Below are 26,295 nucleotides of genomic sequence, written 5' to 3'. Positions count from 1 at the left end.
CCCGTGCCTGCCCGTGGTTGGAGAAGTCTGTAAATGGTAGTTCATTTGGTTGAGTAATGGACTTTCACAGAATGGCCCTGATTCCCCGGGAGTACTTTGCTCTGGAACCAACCGTGGTGTCCACGGCGTTGCCCCCGTGCTGTCCTGTCCCTGTGGGCACGGCCCGGCGTCTGCACCTTTAGCGCCTTGGCTGTCGGCGGCGGGAGCGGACGGCCTGTGGGCTGCCTGGACAGGCGTCCTGCTCTCCTGGGCCGCTCGGAGGTTCGTGGCCTTCTCGGCGGGGACTTGGGAGCGTTTGGTGTGAGCCCTCAGCGGTGGGACTGGGTTCGGATTCCCGCCTGCTGCTCCGTCTCTCCGTGCTGGTCCTCTTCTTCCCGCGCCTCTCATTCGGCTTGGGTCACGTTCGTTCTCTCTGTCTCCCTTTCTTGGCTTCTCGCTCTAGCTCTTTCGTTCTCCCCGCTGGCACGTCGGTGGGTGCGTCCGGGGTCGGTGGGGCCGTCCTCCGCGGGCGTCGCCGCTCCCATGCCCGGCTGGCACGTGCTGCCGCCCCGAACCACACAGTATGTTGTCACGTTTGCGTCCGACAAGCTCATTTTCTTTCCAAGAGATTGAAAGTAAGCGAGATGTCTTTATGCAGCATTTGCCATTGACGTGGCTTTTTGTGCGCGTGTCCAGGTCCGCCCTTGCTCCCGCCTCCTTTCTGCCCACGTGGTCCTTCAGTTCTCGGGCTCGGCTCTCCTGGCAGCGAGGGTTTTCAGCTTTGGTGTGTTTGAGAAATTCTTTTCTTTTCTTTTTTATTCATTCTTTTAGAGAAAATCTGTATTTTTCCTTCATTTATGGAAGCCCTTTCCTCTGGGTGTAGAATTCGGGGTTCCAGGTTTGCGTTCCTTCCTGTGTCCGCAGCCGCTGCTGTCCTGCGCTCTGGTGCGCGTCGCGTCTCCTTAGCTGCTCTGCGTGTTAGCGCTGCTCCCCTGCTCCCCGGTGCTGTGAGGTTTTAAGCCATTTGATGGTGATGCCCCTTGGTGCCGCTCACACGTCTCTTGAACAGAAGTTTCCTGAAGTGTCATTTCTTCACTTTTTCTCTTCTTCTGTCTTTACTTGTCAAAGTTCCTAACTAACGGCTAATCCTACATTACCGCATTTTTCATTCCAGAAGTTCTTTTTGGATCTTTGTTTTTTCCCCTTCTGTGTCTCTCTTTAACATGCTCAGTCTTTACGTTTTTGAATATAGAATATATATCCCAGAGCTGCTTTAATATTCTTGCCTTTTTATTCTGTCGTCTGTATCACTTCTGGGTCTAATGTGATGGATTCTTTTTTTCTCCTTCAGGGCCCATTTTTCTGTTTCTTTGTGCGTCCCGTAGTTTCTGAATGGATGCCAGGCATTTTGGATTTTACTTTATTGGGTACTAAGTGTTCGCGTGTTGTTTCCTGGAACTGGAGTTGAGCTTCATGTGAGGTTCCCTTTGACCTTCCAGGAGTGCTGTGAAGCGGAAGTGGGGCCCCGTGACTCCAGGGCGTGTCCGTGCCCACGCCAGAGCGGTGCCCTTCTGCACGCTGTGCCCGAGCGCCTGTGCGCCGGGAGTGTTCTCTGCTCTGCCTGGTGGGGGAGACGCACCCCCTGTCCCTGGGAGTCGTTTCTACTTGGTGAGGACACATGTGGCAGAGATGAGAGTTAATTTCTCCCTCTCTCTTTCCTGTAGGAAGTAGAAGCACTATTTAAAGGAGACAATTTACCGAAATTTATAAACTGTGAATTTGCCTATAACGATAATTGGTTTATTACGTTTGAAACTGAAGCTGATGCACAGCAGGTAAGCTGTCCCCCCACCCCTGTGTTACCCTTGCCTCACAAGCCATACGTGGGGGGCACTACATTGGGGCCTGGAGATGACTTCTGTGTGGTGGTCCCAAGTCTGACTATAAAGCACAGGGGGATCAGGTTAGAGAGACTGAAGTAGGCTGTTGTGAAGACCATTGTGGGGCAGTGGAGCATGTGATGTTATTTCCCAAGGACGTGGAGCCCGTGAACATAACTTCTATTCTTTCATCTGGGTGACAGAAAGTTTTAATATTCAAAACATGTTCTGGGAAATCTGAGCGTCATCTTAAGTTTCACGAGGCATCACTGTGCGTGTCAGAGTTGGCAGAGGCCTTGGGGAAGCTCTGGGAGGACAGGGAAGGAGTGAAGATGCTCTCCCTGGCCTGAAAGAGGGGTCTTGATTGGGGGAAACATTAACGTGATTCGAGGAATGCCAGTACGGCGGACCCCTGAGCGACAGGGGAGTCACGGATGCTGACCCCATGCAGGGGGGACGCACCTCGAGCTCTGGACGCCTCCCATCTGAACGGCTCGTACTCCACCGCCAGCTGCCCCGTGGGCTTACTGATAGCAGCAACATTTGGCACGTGTTTTGTGTGTTATTTGTGTTGTGTACTGTGTCCTCGTAATAAAGTAAGCTAGAGGAGAGAGGAGACTGAAGAAAATCACGGAGAGGAGAAAGTCCGTTCATAGTCCTGTCCTCTGTGTGTCCGCTGAAGCCTGCCCTTAAGTGGACCCTCGCAGTTCCGACTCCGGTTGTTCGGGGGGGAGCCGTGCGGGGGGGAAGCGATGTGGGTGCTGCGATGATCAGAAGGACGCGCTTGACTGGGTTGGAGGGAGGGGGCATAGGAGGGGCCGGGCGGGGGGAGATGAGGGGAGTCCCGTCGGCGGAACAGGCGCAAGGCCCCTCAGCAGCACGGGCCGGGGCGCGGCTGGGGGCAGCGCAGGCGGCGCGGAGCCTTCCCAGCTAAGGAGGGCACTTAGGAGAGGCGCAGGAGCTGCACCGGTACCGCCAGCAGAGTGTCTCCCTTTCTCCAACTGTGAATCCGCTTTCACATCAGGGTAACTGCTAGGGGCTCGGTGTCCTTAGCCTGTGGTCGTGGGAGGCTTTGGTGGGGTGTGTTAGCACTGATAGAATCGTACGTCATTCAGGAGAGTTTTTGCGAGAGGCTCCCTGGGTCTTACAGGTTCTTTGAAGGAGTCTGTGACCGGAAGTGGATTAAGAATCAGTGTTCTGGGTCTTTGTCTGTCATACCTTACCTGTACCATTCCTGGCTTCGAGGCATTGGGTAGTTAGTTCATTTGACTTACAGGATTAACATGGTGGCATTTTGGATGATTTTTGCCCTCAGGCTTACAAGTATCTACGAGAAGAAGTCAAAACTTTTCAAGGAAAACCAATTAAGGTAAGCAAGACCTTGGTTATACTTTCTTTACTTGCAGACCGGTTCTTGAGCACTCTGACAGAAATCTCTCTGTTCCCACATAGGCACGGATAAAAGCAAAGGCAATAGCTATAAACACATTTTTGCCAAAGAATGGATTTAGACCTCTGGACATGAGCCTTTACGCGCAGCAGCGCTACACAGCCTCCTTTTACTTGCCTCCGGTCTACAGCCCCCAGCAGCAGTTCCCCCTGTACAGCCTGATCGCCCCCCAGACGTGGTCGGCGACACACAGCTATCTCGACCCCCCCCTGGTGAGTCCTGTCGTTGCTTGGAGCTCGTGCAGCAGGACGCTGTGGACGCTGCACTGGGTGCTCGGGAGGGATGTTCTGGTAGCGAATCAGGGGCGTAGATGGTTTGCCAGCATAAAACAGACCTGAGTTCTTCGGTGGATTTAAACTTAATCAGGAGATCAGTATGCAGCGTCGTACCCGTAAAAAAAGCGTTCGGAGGCTCTACTATTGATCTCAGCCCAGTCCGCCTGCTCTCCCGTGTGGCGGCACCTTCCTACGCTGTGTAATCCCCAGGAACACACACAGCGTGGTCGGTCCGGGCTCTGGGAGGCCTGGGTCACTCCTGAGCGTGGGGCGGGTTGCAGCGAGAAGTGCTTTTGAGGAGGTGGAGGAAGGAGTTTCAGTAATCCCAGCAGCCGAGGACGAGTGGAAGGCCTGCGAGCTTTCCATCACACCAGCCCTAGAGCTGACCGGCCTGTGAAGTGGCGCCCGTCGCTTTCCTCCGGGGGCGCTGCTGGCCAGAGGGGAGAGGTCCGAGCGGTCAGGCGGACCCTGCCTCGGCGCTGCCGCGCGCTTGTGGAGCGTGGGCGTGAGAGGCAGCACTTGGCTGTTCGGCCCCGGCCCTCGGTCTCCCGTCCGAGACCGTGCGGATGGACGGACAGATGGACAGGTGTGCCTGGGGCTGCAGGGTGGCTTTCGTGGGCACCAGAGCGGGGCACTGGAGTGTGTAGAAGGTCGTGGTCGGAAAGCAGGAGGCCAGTCGATGACTGAGGATGTGGCTGTGGCGTGAGTAGGGCCGGTCGTGCGGCGCTCAGGTCAGGTGCGGGGCACGGGAGACGCCAGCGAGCCCGGCGGGGCCGCGGCTCCCCTTGCCACTGGCAGTGGGAGGAGGGCGTTGGCTGAAGGGAGGGCTGGAGAGGAGCGAGTCGCCGGAGCGGGGATGCTGCCTGTTTCCTGCTGCCTCGTGAAGATGTGTCCGTGGAGGGAGGCGGCCTGGGGAAGACAGCAGTGTCCGTCGGACACGCGGTCATTGACAAAGCGGGACTGAACACGGTGAAGCCTCAAACTTGGAGGTTGCCCGGGGTCCCGTCCTCCTCCGTTGAGCTTACAGCAGGGGTGTGAGGGAGGCGAGGCTGCAGGAGAGGGGGCGCCGTGTGCCGAGGCCCTGGCAGCGCTGGCATCGTGGGGGTCTCTGAGCTGACCCAGAGGCGGAGGCGGGGAACTGGGAGACAAAGCTGTTCGGCTTCTTACTGTGCCCTAAGCATGTGCTGTTGGCCTGTGGCTTACGGGATGAGAGGAGGGCAGACGGGGAGGGTCAGGAGGGTCCTCTCCGGCGCCGGCGCAGGCCTAGGACCCTGCGGTGGCAGAGGCAGTTAGCAGACAGGTGCTGGTGTTGAGCCGCGTCTCTCTCTTCAGAGGGACTCCTCATAATGCTCTCCTTCTCTGAAATCTTTGTTGCTTGCTGTAAAAGCGTGCCGACAGCCATGGAACTGATACAGGATGAGAGAACCTTCCGGGGGGATAAAGTCCTCAAATTCTTGTGTGGGAGAATTTCTCCCAAGGAAGCTAGCCGCCGTGGTTGTGCAGTTCAGTTCCTCTTAAGTCTCTGCTCTGACTTCTCTGATGGCACCCATATTGGGCTAGGGTAGGGGCCCTTGGCACCTGGGGTCAGCTGTCTGGCCACTTAGGAGGGTTCCTGTGGTCCTGGTTTGGGGGTGGGCACCTGCGACCTTGTGCTTGCTCGAAAGTGTGCTATGTTATTTTGAGCAGATGTGAACATACGGTGCCTGTGAATTCTCTGTGAGTCCTATTAAATTACTGGGTCAGGAGCTAATTTATTTTTTAAACTCTTGAGCACAGTCACGCAGATAGCAGGATAGTGTATGTAAAAGTACATCCAGGAAGGGATTTGGTGCGAGTGACCTTTGCATTGTTTATAATCTCAGAATCTGCTTCTGGTGTGATTGATCTGTTTTTAAATAGTCTGACTCTGGCGACTGTTCTCAAGCAGCCTATTGAGGTGGCTTACAAAGTTCCAAGGGTATCTTTCTGACCCTGAGTTTCCCCTGCTGCTTTTCCTTTTTCCTTTTTTAAAAAATCAACTTCTGGTTCTCCACTGTCCTGAACATCCGTTTTCTGCCCCACTTGCTCTCGGCTCTAGCTTCCGAGTAGGTGTCAGTGGCTTCCTCGGCAGGCTGCTGTGACATCGCCCGAGTCGGCCCGGAAAAAGGTCTTGCCCCAGCCCGGCTCAGGAAATACGCTTTATTGGCAATGATCTAACACCATGTTCTTCTCAGCCTGGGAATATTTTCAGTATAAAATTGAATAAAATGTCGAGAAACAGCCCAGATAAGCAGAAGGTCTGCATGGTGTTCACCAGTTCCAGGTCTGTTTACGGCTTGTTGACTTGTTTGTTTTTAATGAATCTAGGTGACTCCGTTTCCAAATACTGGATTTATAAATGGGTTTACGTCTCCAACCTTCAAACCTGCAGCCTCTCCTCTGACTTCCCTCAGACAGTACCCTCCACGAAGCAGGCAAGTTGCATGAGTGGTCGAAGGGCGGTGGTTGTCTGGCGTTGGGGGTGACGGGTCTCTGCCGTGTGGTGTGCTCGAGGGCACAGCAAGACAGATGGCGTTAAACCAGGTGGTCCTCCCCACGTGCTCGAGTCACTTTGACTTAGTGAAGAAACGGCCTTGGCGATCTGTCGGGTTGTGTTTGTGCGAATCAGACTGCTTGAGGCACGACTTACATTTCGTGGGATGAATGAAGCCCTGAAACGTGTGCAGGGAGCCTGCAGATTGTCTGCACCTGTCTCTGCGGGCGTCCGCTTTTAACGTGGGCTGGGACACGTTGGGCTGCGCAGGACGTTGATACCTCACAGATTCGTGCTGGCAGACACGGTATGCCTGAGCTGTTTCTTCAGTAACATTTTCAAGATTTTTCTAAGTAGAGAGCACATTTGAGCCGGGACATTCCTATATTAGTAATCCCATTTTAGGATGCCACGATCCCATTATAACTGAATGAGCATGCAAACCTTTTGTTTACAGGAATCCTAGTAAATCTCATCTACGCCACGCCGTTCCCACCGCAGAGAGAGGAGCTGGGCTATTAGAAAGCCCTTCGATATTTAACTTCACCGCTGATCGGCTAATTAACGGTGTTCGAAGCCCGCAGACACGGCAGACAGGTCAGCCTAGAACACGGATACAGAACCCTCCGACCTACACCAAGAGGGAGGTTGGGTCTGGCCGAGTGGAGCAGAGCAGCGCGGAGTCGCCTCCTGGCTTAGGGAGAGGGAGGTGAGTCCTTCCGAGCTGCTGTCAGATAGCCGTGACCTGCCTTTCCTAATAAGTTCTCAGTATTTACAAGTTCCATCAATTTAGGCATGTTTTATAAATGTTATTTTCAAATACATCACGAGCACTCAGCTCGTTAGGCCATCTTGGGCAAGACTGCTTGTAGGTTTTCTGTAAAGGAAAGGAATTAGTCAAAATTACTTCTTTGAACTCCTGTCCAGCTCACACAGACAGTACCAGTGTATTCCGTTGGAATAACAAAGGGAAGAGTAAATAAAAACAGAAGTGTGGAATAGAATTAGCCTGCGGGCTACGAGGCCACAGAAGCCTGTCCAGGGCACGAGAGCGGCGTGTGGACTGCGGGCCTGCCAGGGCTTGGCCGCTCCATCGGTGTTTGTTGCTTCAGTGCGGGACACGGTGCCGGTCCCAGACCTCTCGAGCCCTGTGCACACAGCTGGGAGCTGGCTGTCGCAGGTGCCTGGGGCTTGGAAACCTTAGTGCCGGCGGCGGCAGTGGACGGGGGCTGATGTGGTCATGTCCGGGCTGAGAGGGAGAGCAGGCCAGGCTGCTTTGGCGTCCTTCCACTTCGATGGTTAACCCGGCCCGTTTTCATTAGCAGTGCCTAACAGCTCACCTGCGGAGCTCGCTGTCTGATTTTATGGGTCTTGTCAGGGCAGCTGAATGGGCGGTCAGGTGTTTCTGTAACAAAATCCTAAATGTCCACTAGGAAAATTCTCTCAGTAAATGTTTTTCTTACTCTTTTTTTTTAAATCTCGACATCACTTTTAGTCTTTTACTACAAAATTTTTGTTTTGCTTATACTTCCTAAGGTTGGGATTTTACAATAAAAAGTCAACTGTAACCGATTACAAAGTAAGAAAGACTATGTGTGCGCTTACACGTGCTCAGTGAAAGACCTTTCAAGTGGGAAGAAGTTCACAGTGTTTTGCTTTCCTCTTCTCTAGGAAGAATTCCTTTGGCTACCGGAAGAAACGGGAGGAGAAGCTGACAGTGAGTACATCCAGCCCTTGACCCCGTATAAGACTTTAAACCCAATTTGTACTAAACAGACGTGTGATTTAACGGCATGATTGAAGGTTAAGTCATGTGGAGCTTTTCTCTACCGTGATGAGCGTCAGGCGATAACTGACTCGGTGGCCTGAAGGGGACAGGCTGGTGGCGCATCTGTAGACATGCTGCTGGCCCCCGTGGCTGCAGAGTGTCGCCCCGTGGTGTCTCCATGCGCATGCGCTGTGTGGCAGGCAGCGCCGACCACCCAGTAGGCGCGCAGGGCGGTCTGTGCACACGTGGAGATGCGTTGTCTGTCTGGGTGACCGCGCAGTGCCAGTGAGAGTAACGGAACTTAACGGTTCTTGATAAGCAGAGTGGACTTCTAAGTGGGAATTAGTTCATTGGTATTTTTCGTTCAGAACATTTAACTTGTATCCCCTACACAGAAAGCGTTACTGCCAGAGCTCCGGGGGCGCTCAGTGGGTTGGTTACGTGTCTGCCTCCAGCTCGGGTCATGATTTCCAGGTCCTGGGATCGAGTCCTATATCGGGCTCCCTGCTCGGTGGGGAGCCTGCTACTCCCTCTCCCTCTCCTCCTGCTTTCGCCTCTTTCTGTCTCTTAAAGAGAAAGAAAGCATTACTGCCTTCTGTTGGAACTTACGTTTGGAACAAACCCAGGAATAAAGGGTGGCTCATGTGAGTGCTGAGTACCTGGGGCACGGCCACATTTGCTGGGGTTCTATACGAGTTTCTCCCGTGGCTACGGCTTCTGCCCAGCTCTGGTGTGCAGGTGGAGCCGCTGTGTGTCCACACGTGGGAGGAAGGATGTAGACATCGACACTTGGAGGACTGGAGAGACGGAGTGAATTCTTGGTCCAGCCCCCCGAGCCAGTGGGTAGGTGCACTCCCATTGTAAAAGGTCTGTTTTCTCTGTCTTGAACTCAGAAAGTACGAATTAGTAGTTAGTAAAACACCCAGAATTCTACCTTGTTGGTTAGTTTAGTCTGGTTTTGGTGAACCCTTTGATACGGTCATTTTTATTGGCTGATTATAGTTGGAATTAATTCCTGTAACGTTTGGACTGGCAAGGCTAGCATCAGAGTAGGTCGTCAGTTAATAGTTACCTTAAGTGAATCGTTTTCCCTGGTTACTAAATTACATTTAGAGGTGACATTTCTTCCATTGCCATCTGCTACATTTTGTGTTCCTGACTCCCAGTGGTCGTGGCCACGTGGAAGGCCAGGCATGCGATGCAGGTGCATTTCTTAAGGGGAATGCATTTGTGGTTGCATCGGGACAGTCTGGTGACTTCTGGAACTTAGAAATGGGCAATAGCGTGTGCTTGCTTGGCCCACCCAGGCTGTGGGACGAGGGCCACATTCGTACCTCACCTCAAGCCGTGCAAATCCTAAAAACTTTTTGAACGCTGCACTCAAGACGAGCCTTCACCTGTGGGCGCGGCCGCTCGGCAGCTCTGTGCCTCGGCATTGTCGCCTGCTCCTCTTGTTCCCCAGGACTCGGGGTTAGTAAACTTTTGTGAAGTTTGAATGCCTGGAAATGTGGTCTTCTGAAAACCTGGGTTCCCTTCAGAAAATGCAAATGTTGAAAGCCCCTGAGAAGTACTTGGCGACCACAGGTCTGGGCCTCACTCAGAGCCTTGCCGAGTCACCGAGGTTCCCGAAGCGTGGAGGGGCCTAGTGATCGTAAGTGCGGGCCTGCTTCTGAGGGCACATCGCCCACCGGAACCAGCTGAACCTCAGCTACCTGCACCGTGATAAAGGTGAGAAACAGGCAGGGACTCCGGAAAGACACGGTGGGGTTGATATTTTTAACTTCTTACTGCATTGTATTGGTTTATTGTTAAAAGTGTTCAGTTGCACTTAGTCGACCCAGAGTCGCTTCAGCGCGCAGCATAGTGATTCAGGACTGCCACGCGTCACCAGTGCTCGTCACAGCAGGTGCGCACTTCCTCCCCGTCACCTGTGTCCCCCATCCCCCGCCCCTCTCCCCTCTGGCAACCAGCAGTGTGTGCTCTACAGGGACGAGTCTGTGCCTTGGTTTCTCTCTTCCCCTTGCTCATCTGCTCTTTCTTCAGTTCTGCATATGCGTGAGATCAGATGGTACTGTCTGTCTTTGACTTACTTCACTTAGCGTAATACCCTCTAGGTCCATTCATGTCATTCCAAATGACAAGATTTTGTTCTTTTTGATGGCTGACTAATATTCCATTGTTACACACACACACACACACACACACACACAGTTTGGCTGTTGTAAATAGCGCTGCTGTAAACGTCGGGGTGCATGCATCCCTTTGAATTAGTGTTTTTGTTTTCTTTGGGAAAATACCCAGTGTAATTGCTGGGTCAGAGGGTAGCTCTATTTTTATGTTTTTGAGGAATCTCCATATTGTTCTCCAGAGCAGCTGCGCCAGTTTGCATTCCCAGCAACAGTGCACGGGGTTCCCCTTCCTCCGCACCCTTGTCAACACCTTCATTTTCTGACTTGTTAATTTTAGCCATTCTGACCACTGTGATGTTTTATCTCATTGTGGTTTTGATTTGCATTTCCTTGATGATGGGTGATGTGGAGCATCTTTTCATGTGTCTGTTCGCCATCCAGAGATCTCTGGAGAAATGTCTGTTCATGTCTTCTGCCTGTTTTTTAATAGGAGTATTAATTTTGGGGTGTTGAGTTATAGAAGTTCTTGTAATTTTGGACACTAACACTTTATTAGATACATCACTTGCATGTAACTTCTCCCATTCTGAAAGTTGCCCTGCAGTTTGGTTGATTGTGTTTCCGTGCTGTGCAGAAAGTTTGTATCTTGATGAAGTCCCACTAGTTCATTTTTGCTTTTATTTCCCTTGCCTCTGGAGACTTACCAAGAAAGAAGTTGCTGCTGCCACGGTCAGAGAAATTACTGCCTGAATTCTCTTTAGGATTTTTATGGTTTCACGTGTCACATTGAGGTCTTTGAATTTATTTCTGTGTGTGGTAAGAAAATGGTCCAGTTTTATTCTTCTGCATGTGGCTGTCCAATTTTCCCAGCACCATCTGTTGAAGAGACGGTCTTGTTTCCGTTGGACATTCTTTCCTGTTTTGTCAAAGATGAGTTGATCGTAGAGTTGAGGGTCCATTTCTGGGCTCTCTGTTCTGTTCTACTGATTTATGCGTCTGTTTCTGTGCCAGAACCATCCTGTCTTTATGACCGCAGCTTTGTAATTCAGTGGGAAGTCCGGAATTGTGATGCTTCCAGCTTTATTTTCTTTTTCAAGATTGCTTTGCCTATTTGAGGTCTTGGGTGATTCCGTACAAATTTTAGGATCGTTTGTTCTAGCTCTGAGAAAAATGCTGTTGGTATTTTGGTAGGGGTTACATTCAACGTGCAGACGGCTTTAGGTCTTACAGACATTTTCACAACATCTCTTCTTTCAGTCCATGAACATGGAACACCTTTCCATTTCTTCATGTCCTCTTCAGTTTCTCTCATCAGCGTTTCACAGTTTGCAGAGTGTGCACGTCTTTCTCCCGTTTGGTCAGGCTTCTTTCTTCCCAGTATCTTACCTGGTTTTGGTGCAGTATTGAATGGGATTGATTCTTTAATTTCTCTTTGTGCTGCTTCATTATTGGTGTATAGATAAACAACAGATTTCTATACATGGATTTTGTAACCTGTGACTTGACTGAATTTATCAGTTCTAACAGTTTTTTGGTGGAATCTTTCCAGTTTAAGGTGTGGGCCGTTATCTGAAAATAATGGAGGTTTTGACTTCTTCCTTGCCGACCTGGATGACCTTCATTCCGTCCTTCCTTAAGATTTAATTATGAGAGAGACAGAGACCGTGAGAGAGTGGAGGTGGGGTGGAGAAAGAGAGAGCCTGATGGGGGCTTGATCCCAGGACCCTGGGATCATGACCTGAGCCGAAGGCAGACACTTAACTGACTGAGTCACTCAGGCGCCCCTGGACGACCTTTCGTTCTCTCTGTTGTCTGACTGCTGAGGCCAGGACTTGCAGTGCTGTCACAGATAACAGTGGTGAGAGCAGACGTCCTTCTTGTGTGGCTGCCCATACAGGAAAGGCTCTCACCTCTTCCCCATTGAGGATGCTGTGGGTTGTTTGTAGACGGCCTTTATTATATATGGAGGTATTTTCCCTCGGTACCTACTTTACTGGGGGGTTTTATCATGATTGGATGTTGCGCTTTGTCTGCATCTACGGAAATGATCGTGTGGTTTTTTATTTGTAAGCATTTTCTTTCTTGGACAAAGAGAACAGCGATAGAGGGAACACAAGCAGGGTCAGTGGGAGCGGGAGAAGCAGGCTTCCTGTGGAGCAGGGAGCCCGATGCGGGGCTCCATCCCAGGACCCTGGGATCATGACCTGAGCCGAAAGCAGAGGCTTAACCACTGAGCGGCCGAGGCGCCTGCTCACATATGATTTTTATCCTTTCTTTTATTAACGTGGTAAATCATGTTGATTGATTTGTGAATATTGAACCATGCTTGAAGGCAGGAATAAATTCCACTTGATTGTAGTGAATGATTTTTTAATGGGTTGTTGGATTTTGTTTGCTAGTATTTTATTGAGAATTGTTGCATCTATGTTCATCAGGGATAAGTATGCCTGAACTTCTCTCTTTTTTTATTTTTAGTGGAGTCTTTATCTGATTTTAAAATTAGGGTAATGCTGGTAGAATTCTCCCGGGAAGCCATTTGGCCCTGGACTTTTGTTTTTTGGGAGTTTTTGGATTACTTATTCGATTTCTTTGCCTGTTATTTGTCTGTTTAAATTTTCTGCTTTTTCTTATTTCAGTTTTTGTAGATTATAGGTTTCTAGGAGCTTATCTATGTCTAACAAGTTGCCCATTTTTTGGGCATGTAATTTTTTTTATAATATCCTCTTACTGCTTGTATTTCTGTGGTGTTGGCTGTTATTTCTTCTCTCTCATTTGTGATTTTATTTATTTTTGATAAGTCTTGCCAGGGGTTTATCAGTTTTATTCGTTTTTTCAAAGAACCAGCTCCTGGTTTCATTGATCTGTTCTGTTGTTTTCTTTAGTTTCTGTATCACTTTTTTCTGCTCTAATCTTTATTATTTCCTTCCTTTGGTTGGTTTCGGCTTTGTTGTTCTTTTTCTACCTCTTCTAGGTGTGAGATTGTTTATTTGAGATTTTTCTTGCTTCTTGACATAGGCCTGTGCTATATATATATACTTTGCTCCTAGAACAGCTTGTGCTGCGTCCCAAAGGTTTTGGAGCTTTGATTTTCGTTGTCGTTTGTTTCCCTTTGTTTTTTAATTTCTTATTTGATTTCCTGATTGACCCATTCATTGTTTAGTAGCATGTTGTTTAACCTTCAAATATTTGTGGTCTTTCAGATTTTTTCTTGTGGTTGACTTCAAGTTTCATAACCTTGCAGTCTGAAAAGATGCATGGTATGATCTGAGTCTTTTTTGTAGTTGTTGAGGCCTGCTTTGTGACCCAGTATGTGGTCTGTTCTAGAGAATGTCCCGTGTGCACTTGAAAAGAATGTGTACTCTGCTGTGTTAGAATGAAGTGTTCTAAATATATCTGTTAAGTCCATCTGCTCCATTGTGTCATTCCAAGCCATTGTGTCCTTGTGGCTTTGCTGCTTACATGTTCTGTCCATTGCTGTGAGTGGGGTGTGGAAGTCCCCTACTCTTATTTGTGTTAACACCAATATGTTTATGTTTGTTATTAATAGGTTTATATATTTGGGTGCTCCCCTGTTGGGTGCATAAATACAATTTTTAGGTCTTTTTTTGTTGGATTGTCCCCTTTTCTATGGTACAGTGCCCTCCTGTTCTCTTTTTACAGTCTTTGGTTTATAATCTAGACTGTCTGTTGTAAGTCTTGCTACTCTGGTTTTCTTTGACAGCCGTGTACCTGGAAAAATGGTTCTCCATCCCCTCCCTTTCAATCTGGAGGTGTCTTTGGGTCAAAAATGAGTCATAGGCAGCCCATAGATGGATCTTAGTTTGTTTTTTTTTTAATCTATTTTGAGGCTTTGTGTCTTTTGATTGGAGCATTTAGTCCATTTACGTACAGAGTGGTTGTTGATAGATCTATATTTAGTGCCATTTTATTACTGATTCCATTGTTTCTGGAGATTTTCTCTGATCATTTCCTGTCTTTGTCATTTTTGGTCTTTCTTTTCCCCTCAAAGAGTTACCTTAATACTTCTTGCAGGGCTGGTTTAGTGGTCATGAACTTCTTTAGGTTTTGTTGGTCTGGGAAACCCTTTGTGTCTCCTATTCTGAATGACAGCCTTGCTGGATCCAGTGTTCTTGGATGCAGGTTTTTCCCATTCAGCACAGTGACTATATCATGCCACTCCCTTGTGCTTTGCCAGGTTTCTGTTGCAGAATCTCCAGCTAACTTCACGGGTCTTCCTTTTTAAGTTCATGATTTGTGTTGGTGCTTTTAAGACATTTTCTTTATCACTATTTTTTGCAAGTTTAATTTACAGTATGTCTTGGTGTTGGCCTGCTTTTATTGATTTTGATGGGAGTTCTTTTTCTTTCTTCTGGATCCCAGCGTAGGGAAGTTTTCAGTTGTTACTTCCTCAAATAAACTTTCTGTCCCTTTTCTCTCTTCTTCTGGGACTCCTGTTGATAAGAACGTTACTGTGTTTGATGGGGTCACTGAGTTCCCCGAGTCTGTTCTTGTGTTCCTTATGTTCCACAATGCTTGCTTTCTTTTGTTCAATTTCATTACTTTCCATTACTTCATCTTCTAGGTCACTAATTTGTTCCTGTTTCCTCTGGCCTGCGGTTCATTGCATCAAGCCTGTTCTGTCTTGTGTATTGTGCTCATCACCTCTGGTCGATTGTTTTTTGTGTGTTTTTTATTTGTTTGTTTGTTTTTGCTCTTTTTTTCTCCCTGATGTCTTCTTCTCTCAAGCTCAGTGGGCATTTTTTTTTTTTTAATCTTTTTTTTTTTTTTTTTTAAGATTTTATTTATTTATTTGACAGACAGAGATCACAAGTAGGCAGAGAGGCAGGCAGAGAGAGAGGAGGAAGCAGGCTCCCTGCTGAGCAGAGAGCCCGATGTGGGACTCGATCCCAGGACCCTGAGATCATGACCTGAGCCGAAGGCAGCGGCTTAACCCACTGAGCCACCCAGGCGCCCCTCAGTGGGCATTTTTATGGTCATTATTTTAAGTTCTCTGTCAAGCATATTACTTACATTTTTTTGCTTCGATCTCTGGCTGTGGTCTTCCCTTATTCTGTGATTTGGGATGAGTTCCCTTAGGACACAGTGGGATTTTTGTCAACGTGGATCCTTTTTCATTCTTTAACCTGCTGTCTCTCGAGTGCTAACAGACTTTCCAGATTCTGCCTCTGTAGGGAATCCTCTTCCTGTTGGTGTAAGGTGCCGAGTAGTATTGGTCCTTTGAAGCTACCTGAGCCCCATGAAAGCCTTGTTTCCTGTCAGAGTAGCCTGCACCTCACCCAGATAACTGTCCCCCGCTGTCCCTTATCTTCTCCAAGGAACTGGATGCTCACAGTACGACTCTAGCTTGTTAAAGCAACTTGCTCTGATAATTTTTCAATAAAAATACATCCCTTGCTTCGGGATCTTGGGTTTATACATTACTCTTGGATAATTTTGTGAAGAAAACTCAAGAAGTCTGATAAAAATCTGTCCTCAAATACCATGTTTTTACATAGTGATTTTAAAGTATAGAGTGTTTAAATAAGTAAGGTTTCAGGTAACTGAAGTCCCTTCCCCCTTCTTAAACTTTTTTTTTTTAAAGAATTTATTTGACAGAGATCACAGGTAGGCGGAGAGGCAGGCAGAGAGGGTGGAGGGAAGCCGGCTCCCCACCTAGCAGAGAGCCTGATGCCGGGCTTGATCCCAGGACCCTGGGATCATGACCTGAGCCGAAGGCAAAGGCTTTAACTCACTGAGCCACCCAGGCACCCCCACCTTAAACTGTTTTTTTAAAGATTTTATTTATTTATTTGACAGGCTGAGATCACAAGTCGGCAGAGAGACAGGCAGAGAGAGAGAGGGAAGCAGGCTCCCCGCTGAGCAGAGAGCCCGATGCGGGGCTCGATCCCAGGACCCCGGGATCATGACCTGAGCCGAAGGCAGAGGCTTTAACCCACTGAGCCACCCAGGCACCCCCACCTTAAACTGTTTTTTTTTTTAAGATTTTATTTATTTATTTGAGAGAGTGAGACAGCGAGCCGTCAGGAGAGGGGAGGAGGGGCAGAGGGAGAGGGAGAAGCAGACTCCCCACTGAGCAGAGGGCCGGATGGGGGAGTCGATACCAGGACCGTGGGATCATGACCTGAGGCGAAGGCAGATGCTTAAGTGACTGAGCCACCCAGGCCCCCCTTTTAAACTATTTTTTAATGGAAATCTTTGCTCTGAAACTTATGTAAGAAACTTTACAGCGTGGCATTTTTTTGTTTCTTTCTTTCACTGTCTCCTCTGTAAGTCAGGTGACAGGCTCTGCGGAAATAACACGGTCCTTGTTGGGAGATGCATACGGTCCGTGGCCGCACTCAGGCCGCTGTGTGTTCAGCCGGGGTTGAATTCGCCTTCCTCACTTGTCTCTCTGCTGTCGGTGTGCTGTGCTCTGCTCAGCATGCTCGTGTGCCCCGGTCTGTGGCCCGGGAGCCGGACGGTCTCGGCATCCCAGAGAGGTAGCTCTGTACAGCCGGCGGCAGCCTCAGGAGGGCTCAGCTTCCTAGCTGTGCTCCGGGTCGTTCCAGCTGCGTAATAAATGACCTTTGCTTAAATGACGAAGTGCTGTGGTGGCGGGAGACGTCTGTTGTTCCCAGACGGGCGGAAGCCGGAACGCATCGCTTGCCTTGCTCTCGGGCCCCGGGGCGCAGTCCGGACAGTCCGCACTCCTGCAGCGTGACCGTGTTGTTCTCTTTCAGAGGAGTCAAACTCAGTCTCCAACGCCACCAAAGCCCCCGTCCCCGAGCTTCGAGTTAGGACTGTCCAACTTCCCTCCGTTGCCTGGGGCAGCAGGCCACCTGAAGACAGAGGACCTGTTTGAAAACAGGCTGTCTAGCTTGTTACTAGGGTCCTCGAAAGAAAGGGTAAGCTCTGGACTGCGGTGTGTGCCTGGTGCCGAGTCGGCGCAGGCGCTCTGCCGCACTCTTCCTGCGGGCCGTGCCGACGTGTGTGGGAGCTCCAGGGAAGGGGGTGGGCCAGAGGCTATGTGGGTGTGCACTGGCGGGGTCAGACTGGAACCCGTGACTAGACCTTCCCTGTTCATTCCCTTACTGCCCACCAAGGGCAGGTGTAGACCGGTGTCGCGTGCCACCCATACAGACGCTCCGTGTCCCCACAAGGTTCAGATCACACTTCTGTTGTTACTTAGGACGTGCCTTTAATTTACAAGTCCACAAAGTAAAACAGAAATCTAAGTTGCAACAGAAGGGGTAGACTTTTTAGTGATGCACGCCATGGCACGGGGCCTGGAGGCATCCTGCCGTAATTCTGCTCGGCGGCTTTGGTCGGCTCTGCGACCACACTAGTTGCTCTCCCTCTTCTGTAAGCACCTGGTGAGCTACGTGAGCCAGAGACTGTGAGTCTGCAGTGCTCCTTCTGCCTTCTGCAGCAGCTCCCAAGGGACGGACGGTCTGTGCAGCTGCTGGGAGCGATGCATGGTGCCTGCGTGAGCTCTCTCCGGGGCAGAGGCGTGGGGCACCCAGCAAGCTGCCACAGTAACATGCGTCCTTGTGTGAGACTTCTGCCTGGTCAGTTGCAGTCCCCTCCTGCGCCCTGATGGAAGGCCTCTGGATTGGGGCAGGTGCCGCCTTGCAGCTGCACCAGCCTGTGCAGATGTACCACCACAGAGCTCTTGCATTACTAGCTCTGGGAACCGGAGGCTCAGGGTACCAGGGCTTCGGGGAGGGGTTCATCAAGCCCCGTGTCCAGTCTCCGTCATGCTGCCACGTGCTTACTGCTCTGGTCCTTAACCTTGGAGGAGGTGTGGACTGCAGGAGTCTGTGCGTGGCAGTAACCAGCACATGCTGCCCTTGGCATGTCTTGTGTGTTAAGTTTTAAACCTTCAGACCGTAGTCTCTGGGTTACAGCTGCCTTCTCCATCGATGTCAGTGTGAGCGCTGGAGGGACCTTGACTTCCAGCATTCCCCCTGGCCTTAACTCCCCTTAGTGGCGGGAACGGGAAGAGAACAGGCTGGCCTCCACCTGCTTCAAAAGCAGGAGCTGCAATGGTTCACATTTCGAGTCTCCGTGTAATTTTTTTTTTTTTTTAAAGAAAGAAGGGCCACTTTAAACAGGTCTGAGCTGGATCCCACTGCCGGGGGACTCACAGCTTCTCCCCGAAGCCCCTCCAGCAGCTTTTTCCGTTGCCTTGGCGCTTACGTGTGGGAGGCGGCTGGAAGGGGCTTGGCAGCTTGCCCCCGAGGGGAGCGGGTCGCACACCGGCTGCTGTCTGCACGGCAGCGTAGCGAGGCCCCTGGAGTCGATGAAGCTTTACAGAAAGGAGGTGTTTTCCGCTCCCGCAGCAGAGCATGGACTCGTGAAGAGTCTGGTGCTTTGGGAGGCCCTGGTGCCGGGGCAGAGGGCCCAGACCGTGCATCCCGCTCGCCTTGCTCCCTCCAGGCGTTCTCAGCTCAGTCCGCCTCTGAACCTTTGGTCTCCTCGGAAAGTAGCATTGGAAGAAAGCACTGTTTGTGCTTGTGCGGACTTGCAGTGACACGGCCGTCACCTGGCACGAGGAACGCCGCCCTGGTGCACTGCCTGGAGCAAGTGCCGCGGGTGCTGCTCACGGCCATGTCCCACGGCCAAGGACAGGTTCCTGTCCAGGTTCCCAGCTTCCGTTTCCACAGCTGTTAAACTGGGGGTTCATACACCTGCTTCCAGGGGTGGGAGCTGTCGGTGCCTGCCACCCACCTTGAGGCACCCAAATTGATTTGTCTATATTGAAGGGTTGATCTTTCGGGCTTTAGTTACGAGGAGCTGTGCGGAACTCGGTCGGGAGCTCCGCATGTAGCAGAGACTTGAAGACTCCTCATGTGCCGGCTGTGCCGGGCACTGGGGTGTTAGGGATAAGATGCCTTTGATACTTACAGCTTATGGGCGATGCAAGTGGAGCCCGAGGGGAGCCCGAGTCGCAGAAATGGTGAGGGGTCCGTGAGCCATGAGGGGGGCACTCTGGACGGGCGGGGCTCTCTTTCCTCCTCCTCTCTTTCCTCCTGCTGCTGTGTTTTCCAGCTGCCCCGCTTGGTCTAGGCCATGCCCTGACCCCGATGCCCCCCCACCGGCGGAAGGTGGGAAGGCTTGTCATTCAGACTAGGACCTTTGTTTGTGTGTCTGATTCACGGAGGGAGAAGTCTGAGGGCCGCGTCTCTTCCCAAGTTCAACTGTCCTCCTCCTGGTTTTCAGAGCCTAAACGCGGATGCAGGCACGAGCACGCTTCCCGCGGTGACCCCCAGAGAGCCCTTGGTGCCGGCTCCCTGTGCCGCGTCTGCAGCCTATGGGCGCTCCCCCTCCCCCGTCCGGCTGCCGGAGTAAGTACTGCCTTCTGCCGCGCTCGGCGCCCTCGGACTGCCCTTGCCTCTCGTGGGTGAGCGCGAGAGTCACGCCTGTGGTGGCATTTTACAGGGATCCCAAGATGGTGGAGAAGCAGAGAGAAGCCTCGAGTGTGGACAGACTTCCTTCTGCCCTAACTGCAACGGCCAGTAAGTCGGTGCAGGTGAACGGCGCTGCCACGGTACGTGTCCCAGCCGCCCCAGCGGGGAGGGGCTCCTTTCCTGTGTCCACTGCTTTTCAGTGACCTCTGGCTTGCAGGGTTTTCACCTGTGTCGGTGCCGTGCTTTCCGCACCGAATACCTTGCGTGTGGCGGTCGACCTCCCACGGAGGGCGCCGGTTGTCACTGGTTGCCGCCCCCCTGGGGGCTGCTGCTCTCGCTGCTGGTTGAGTGAGGTTGTCTTTCGAAGTGTCAAGACCGCAGCCCCACGTGTTCCATGGATTCTCGTCACTTGGGCAAGTCTCCTCCCAAGGGATGTCGAGAAGGAGCCGCACCACCCCTGCCCGCCTGTTCTCCCCGCGGGGCGGCCCCATCCTGCCCACGGCCTCCCCTCCAGCTCCTCTGCCTGCCTCCTTCCCCCTTGGTGCACCTGGCCTTTTTATTTCTGATTTGGGGAACTTTTGTCAGTTAGATTTGGGAGTTAAAGCCCAGCTATAAGGTTGCATCTTGAAAGGAAACGTTAATAGATTACAGTTACTTTTAAGTTAGTACACGGCTTATGGAGGTGAGACAGTTCTAAGTTTCTCTTCTGTGACTTGGCTTTCAAGCTTCCACTTACCTGAAAAATTAACTTGTTAAAAAGTTTTTTAACTCTGTCTTCACCTTTCCTGAATCCACACCACCAGCCTCTGGTTTGAAATGGGCACAGACATTATTTGAATCTCCTTGGTCAATGATGGGCAGCGTGGTTTTCGGGGGTTCCGGGAAGCCCATGCTGTGCAAAGTGACGGTGTTTGCACGGACCCGTGGGCAGGGAGAGTAGATGCTGCTTCTGGCTCTTTCCAGAGGCACCTTTTCTCACACCTTTTAGGCTTCCGTGTGACTCAGGAGGGCACAGAGGTCGGCACTGTATATCTCAGGACTGTTTCTGGTTTTACCCATTTTTATGAGATGTTCCTAGAGAGTGTCTCAGAGAGAACCTTGTGCTGAAGGGGAAACAAAACCTATTGAAATTCATGAACTTTTACCAGTGATAGCACTTCCGAGTGTGGAATCGAGCACCTGCTGAAAACTTGGTTCACTTAGCAGGAGCGAACTTACTCTCACACATGTGGAGGTGTCCTTTTGTGTACGTAACCCCAGCATTGCGTCTGTTCCCAGGAATTGCGAAAACCCAGCTACGCGGAGATTTGTCAGAGGACGAGTAGAGAGCCTCCGTCTTCCCCGTCGCAGCCGCCGAAAGAACAGAAGCCCAACGCCGTCGGCTGCGGGAAGGAAGAAAAGAAGCTCGCCGAGAGAGAGCCCCCCGCCCCCAAGTCCAACCCGGGACCACCCAAAGACCAGAGGAGGCCACCAGGCCGCCGGCCCTCGCCCCCGGCCGCCGGGAAGCGTCCACACAGAGAACAGAGCACCCCTCCCAAGTCCCCTCAGTGAGCGCCGAGGTCTGGGAGGGCTGTGAGGAGCTGGGGTCGCCACAACGAAGCACTGCCCCCCTCGGGGCCAAGAATGAGCCGCTGGTTAGGGGCTTGCAGCGTAGACAAGGCCGGTGAGGTGCCTGCAAGTGATTTTTCTTCCATGAGTCAGATTTCCCCCCTCTTGAAAAAAATCTATTTTTCAGGATTTAATTAATATAAACCTTATTTTAGGTTGGTGCTTAACTGGAGGTGATGCATAAGTCTGATTTTTTTCAGGATAGAAAATGCATTTATCCTAACAAATTGATATTTTTATTAAGCCTCCATGTGGCTATGAATGCAAGCTATATATAGTGAGTTTTTCTAAATTAAGCGGAACTATGCTCCTTCTTTTTTTAAAATAACTGGTTAGCAAGTGCATTCCTCTGCGATGTCCAGACCGATGCGTGGGCTGAGGACGGCCGGGATGGAGGGTGGACGTGACACGGTCCGTGTGGCCCGGAGAAGAGATGGGGTCCGGTCGCGCCCTCGCTGGCATGGGAGTTGTACTTCATTCAGAACCTTAGCAAGTGACGCTAGTGTTTTTGTTTTTGTTTTTGTTTTTGTTTTTAAAAAAGTATAGCCCGTTTTTGATCTACTGGGCGAGATGCACCCAAGAGAGCCCTGAAACCTTGAGTTTTGATGTGCTGCAAGCAAGTAACCAGCCGCTCACTCCTGGCTCACATGGCTGTTGTGTAAGATAGAGTCAAAGCACATTGTGAATAGAACTGAAATGAAAACATAAACCTGGTTGCCCACTGACGTGTCCCCGCGAAAATGTGCCCTGATGTTGTCTTGCTCATGGGAGCTGCGGGGTGGGCGTGGGTGCTGGCGTGGCTCCCGCGTCTGTCCCCTGTTAGCCGGCTCCGTGGGCGCCTTCCTGGACCTCCGCGGCGGCACACAGTGGAAGTGTTCCTTAAGTCGTGAGAGAGCGGTGTCTGTGGTGCCCTCGGCGGCGAGGCTCGCCGTTCCTCCAAGATGAGGGTCTCCGTGACCCTCTGGAAGTGCTGCGCTCAACACCACGCATGCACTCACGCTAGCAGTTCATAATAAAGTTAAATATAAATTATTTTGTTTTAAAATGCCTAAATTTTTTCTTGAAGTATTCTGAGCAGCAGACATTAAAACATTTCCTGCTAAATGTAACCATACAGTTTATTCTACAGAAAGTTATTTAACAAGACTGAGGGTTCTTTTTAAAACATTATTTCCATCCAATATTTAAAGACTTGAATTTTATTTAAACTTGAAAATGACTTTGCCTTAACTTTTGTATAAGACAGCTTAGAGTTGGTGGAGACTGGCCCCTGGGTTGGCGCGAGTGGGTCACAGAGCCGCTCGGTTGGGTGGGGCTGCCGCCGCGGGTGTCGCTGAGTGCACGCTCTGTAGCACAGGGCCTGGCAGTGGCGTCTGTCATAGACCCGAAGATCTTCAACAGTTGACCTTTTTCAGATGGTTGGGAAATCCTGTAAATGCAGATGGTCAATGCTGTATTACATACGTGCACCTGGGAGTGTGTGCTTTGCTTGTACAGTTGTAAATAATCAGAACATATTAAAAAGGTACCCTACAGAGAAAAATCTGATAAAAATTATTGATATATTATAAATGTTGCTATTGAGCTGGATGTAGATAAACTAAATGTTGTGGTTTGAATATTATTTTAATTTGTTGAGGTGTTTTTCTTTTTCTCTGATGCTGGTCTGTTGGTCTGATTCTGCCTCTTTGCTGCTGCAGAAGGGAAATGGAAAGTCCCAGCAAAGCCTTCCGACGTTTTCCTGCTCTTCTCACAGGTCTGTAAATACGCACTAATCATAGCTAATGTGAAAGCAGAATGTAGGAAGCAGAAACTGGCAGGGGCTTCAGGAGACGGTAAAGATAATCTACTTAAAATCAGAACGAGCACAGTTCGCCCTGCCAGAGGGGCGCCCGCCCCGGTGCGCGGGACCGTCTCCTCAGAGAAGCCGTCAGGACTCGAGTGCCCGCAGCACACCGTGCTAGCATGAGAGGAGCGAGGGGGTTTCTTTTTCTGTAGGCGAGGGATTGCGGACTTAAGAAATCAGGAATTACTTGACCTCTGACGCCCCGACTCCCACGAGTGCTGTAAGGAGAGCTGGAAAGTTGAGGCCCAAGATGTCCTGCCTGCGGTGGTCTTTGCCGGCGGAGGGAGCGGACGCAGTCTGCCTCCGTCCCCCACCCCCCGTCCGCAGACCCCGTGGAGCTGACACCGCTAGCGCCAGCTGTAGCCGTCCCCCGCAGGCAGGGTGAAGGTGGCCAGTAGTGACAGCCAGCGGGGCCCGACCAGGCCCCGGGGGCGGCTGGTGCGCGGGAGCGGCGTGGCCTGGCGGTCTGGCCCCGCGCTGCTGCCCCGCGGCCCCGCCGGTGGCGTCCAGGGTCGCGGCTCGCCTGCGGGGGTGTTTATAGCGCCCTTCCCAGTGAAGCCAAGATGATCCGCGAAGTAGCTGCGTCTCGTGTCTGCGCACCAGCGTTCAGAGCACGGGGCACTTTCCGCTCACGGAAGGGCGGCCCTGCTAGAGGAGGCTGGGAGACGGCGGCGGCCAGCGGTTGGAGGCGCTTGTCCGTCTGTAGAAGCAGAAGTCTTTGCTTTCCCCGCAGCGTCTCAGGGCGAGGAGTCAGAGAGACAGCACTCACAAATGACATGTAACTTGTGAAATCGTGTGGGGACACTTGCAATTTGGAAATAGAGGGAGGAGAATCTCGCCCCGTTTCACCAGACATGAATTTCCGTAGAGTAGTTGCTTTTTAAGAGTTGGGGTCCCGATGTTCCTGGTCTGGCCCGCCGGTCCCCGCATCACTGACTGTCACTAGCGGGCAGCAGTGGACGCTTCAGGTGGCCGAGTCGGCCAGGGTCGCGCGGTTTGCACGTACGAGCTGGTTCGGCGTGCTGCCAGAGCCGCGGGTGAGAAGGTGCGCGTCTGCGCCTGCCGCCAGCGGCTGTGGTCGCGGCTCGTGCGCCTGGGGGCCTGTCCCCTGGAGCGGCAGACAATCCAAGCCGGAGGTGGGGCCGGCAGCCGCCAGGCCACGGAGCGGGACGTAATCCGGAAGCTTTCTGGAGGGCCTTTGTTTCTGTTCTACTTCTTTTCATTAAGACTGGAATCAAGCTTACGTGTAAACTATTGATAATTTAAGTTTCCTTTTGTGTCATTCAGTGTAAAACTGTCTAATTTGGAAAAAATGTAGGTTATGAAAAATAAAGATTTAGGCACTGTTCAATTTTCTTTTGATTTTTTTAAATTAAAAATTCCTTCAAGAATACATCTTTTTAAAAAATAATTCTTGTCTCTTCCCGTCATGTACATGAGAATGGAAAGTGGTTGCCTCCCAGCCGGTGTGGGATTGTCGCGGCTTCTCGCACACTCCGAGCGGGAGCGGCCGCGGTGTGAGGGGCCCCGGGTGGCGTGCGGCCTGAGGCGTTCCGGGGAGCCCTGCACGGAGTCCGGGTTTGACCACGGAGCGGAGGGTCCCCGTGTTGGGGTCTTGCACGGCTTGCGTGAAACGGCCCGTCTCTTGTGCGATGTTCCCACAGAGGCCCTTGGGGAGGGGCTTTTGTGGTTTTTGGGGCAGACGGAGCCTCGGAAACAAGGTCACCGACTCTCCGCCCAGGGCTGCAGGCGGGTGCACGGCCCGGAGGTGGCTGAGTTGGGGCGCGCACGGGTGGGCTGCGTAGATGGCGCTGGACTGCTCGCCCTCATCTGAGCGGTTTCCTTTTCCCGTTTCTTCCTGCGGGGTTGTCGCGCTCACGCTGACGTGTTCCTGCTCTGTTCCGCTGCTGTTGCGTGTGTTACAGATGCTTCCCTCGACCCCCACCAGCTGTCTTGTCTTCTTACCTTACAGTTCCTGATTATCATTCTCCTCTGTGGTCCTAGCGTCTTGGTCCTGTTTATGAAGGATTTTCCTCCTCTGTAGGCGTAAGATCATGTGTGTGCGTGCATGTGTGTGCGTGCGTGTGCGTGCGAGTGCGTGTGCGTGCGTTCAGTCCACCTGGGACCGCCGGCCGTGCGTGCGCGTGTGGTCTGGGTCACGGCCGCATTCTCCCTGGGCCGTACGGAGACTGTCTTTTCTCTGTGTCCCTCGTTTCTTCTCCGTGATGTGTGCTGCCACCCGTGGTGCCTGCAGAGTCCCCACAGACATGTGCGTGTTGTCTGGGCGCCCCGTCCTTTACCGTCCATAGTTCGGTCTCTGCTGACACCTTAGGCTTCCGCTCAGCCCGTCACTAGGAGCTTCTTTGACGGAACTCCCCGCAGCCGTCGTTCGGTGTGGGTCCCGAAGGCAGGGACTGAGCCCAGCCCACTCGCCTCTGTATCCCCGGTTCGGAGTACACTGTTTGCCACGTGGCTGGGCTCAGTAAATGTTTGTCAGGTTGATGGGATACCGGGTACGTATTCTTTTTAGCACAGCACGGGCCTAGAGAATTCGAAAGAACTGGGCAGATGCTTTGCTGCTTCCAGGCGACCATCCAAAACTCTGGCTTGACGTGACAGTCACACATCAGGATCGGCTGATGAAGGCTCGGTGTGGCGGCTCTGCCGACCCTGGCCCCACTTGTCACAGATGCATGGGGAGACACACGCCTCACCCTGCGCGCTGCCCCTCTGGGCCCGCAGGCCAGCCAGAGCCCGTGTGCTGCCGGCCCCGGGAGGGTGCAGGGGCTGAACCGCGGCGTCGCGGCGTCTCTTCCCCCAAGAAGGTGGAATCGTTGCATTCCGCTACGTGGGCCGCCACATCCGTCACCAACGTTGACATCCTGTGTTTTTCTGAATCCTGGAACCAAAGCGATGGTGGCAGCACCACCAGCAGACGGTCTCACACTGCAGGGTGCAACGGGCAGGGAGCCCGTTGGAGGCCAGGGCGCTCAGACTGGCGTGTCTGGGATTCCCTTTGACGCGCTGTTCCTGGCCCCCCTGCGGAGGCGGGTGGGAGGTACGGTGGGAAGTCAGAGGGACGGGGGACTTGCAGCAGCGCCCCCCACTCGGGTCTGCGTGTCCGTGGATCCAGAAGCACCACGGAGCGCTGCTAGCACATCGGTGCCCACCAGAAGCCCGGCCTTGTGCTCCCGTGCCGGGAGGCTGAGTGGGTGGTGTGGGCCTGCTCTGAGCTGCAGCGGGCAGGTGGGGCACCAGGCAAGGGGGTTCCGCTGCACTGGCAGGGCCCAGGGTGGCATTACCAGAGGAGGCCCCCCGACGAGCCCACGGGGTCGGGGGAGGAACAGCTCTTCATGGCAGGCCCTGGTGATGGCGCGTGCGAGCCACAAGGTGGCGCTGCAGCCGTCAGTGCGTGACCCCGGTGGAGCCAGTGCCTGG

General features: G+C 52.1%; 1 protein-coding gene across 2 annotated transcripts in view; it reads left to right on the top strand.

Moving 5' to 3' along the window:
* Positions 1-24,208, top strand: part of LARP4B (La ribonucleoprotein 4B) — a 63,724-nt gene extending 39,516 nt beyond the window's left edge. For both annotated transcript variants that reach the window (XM_059183677.1, XM_059183676.1), the window contains 10 exons: positions 1,704-1,814; positions 3,175-3,228; positions 3,312-3,521; positions 5,931-6,037; positions 6,554-6,805; positions 7,768-7,813; positions 16,734-16,898; positions 19,216-19,340; positions 19,435-19,543; positions 20,682-24,208. In XM_059183677.1, coding sequence (XP_059039660.1) covers positions 1,704-1,814; positions 3,175-3,228; positions 3,312-3,521; positions 5,931-6,037; positions 6,554-6,805; positions 7,768-7,813; positions 16,734-16,898; positions 19,216-19,340; positions 19,435-19,543; positions 20,682-20,954 — 1,452 coding nt within the window. In that variant the 3' untranslated portion in view covers positions 20,955-24,208. The remainder of the gene's footprint in view (positions 1-1,703; positions 1,815-3,174; positions 3,229-3,311; positions 3,522-5,930; positions 6,038-6,553; positions 6,806-7,767; positions 7,814-16,733; positions 16,899-19,215; positions 19,341-19,434; positions 19,544-20,681) is intronic.
* Positions 24,209-26,295: the final 2,087 nt, after the last annotated feature.

The sequence above is a fragment of the Mustela lutreola genome, chromosome 8 (assembly GCF_030435805.1).
Source record: "Mustela lutreola isolate mMusLut2 chromosome 8, mMusLut2.pri, whole genome shotgun sequence".
Classification (NCBI taxonomy): domain Eukaryota; kingdom Metazoa; phylum Chordata; class Mammalia; order Carnivora; family Mustelidae; genus Mustela; species Mustela lutreola.
The sequence above is the reverse complement of the archived record's forward strand: the minus strand, read 5'-3'. Positions and strand labels throughout refer to the sequence as shown.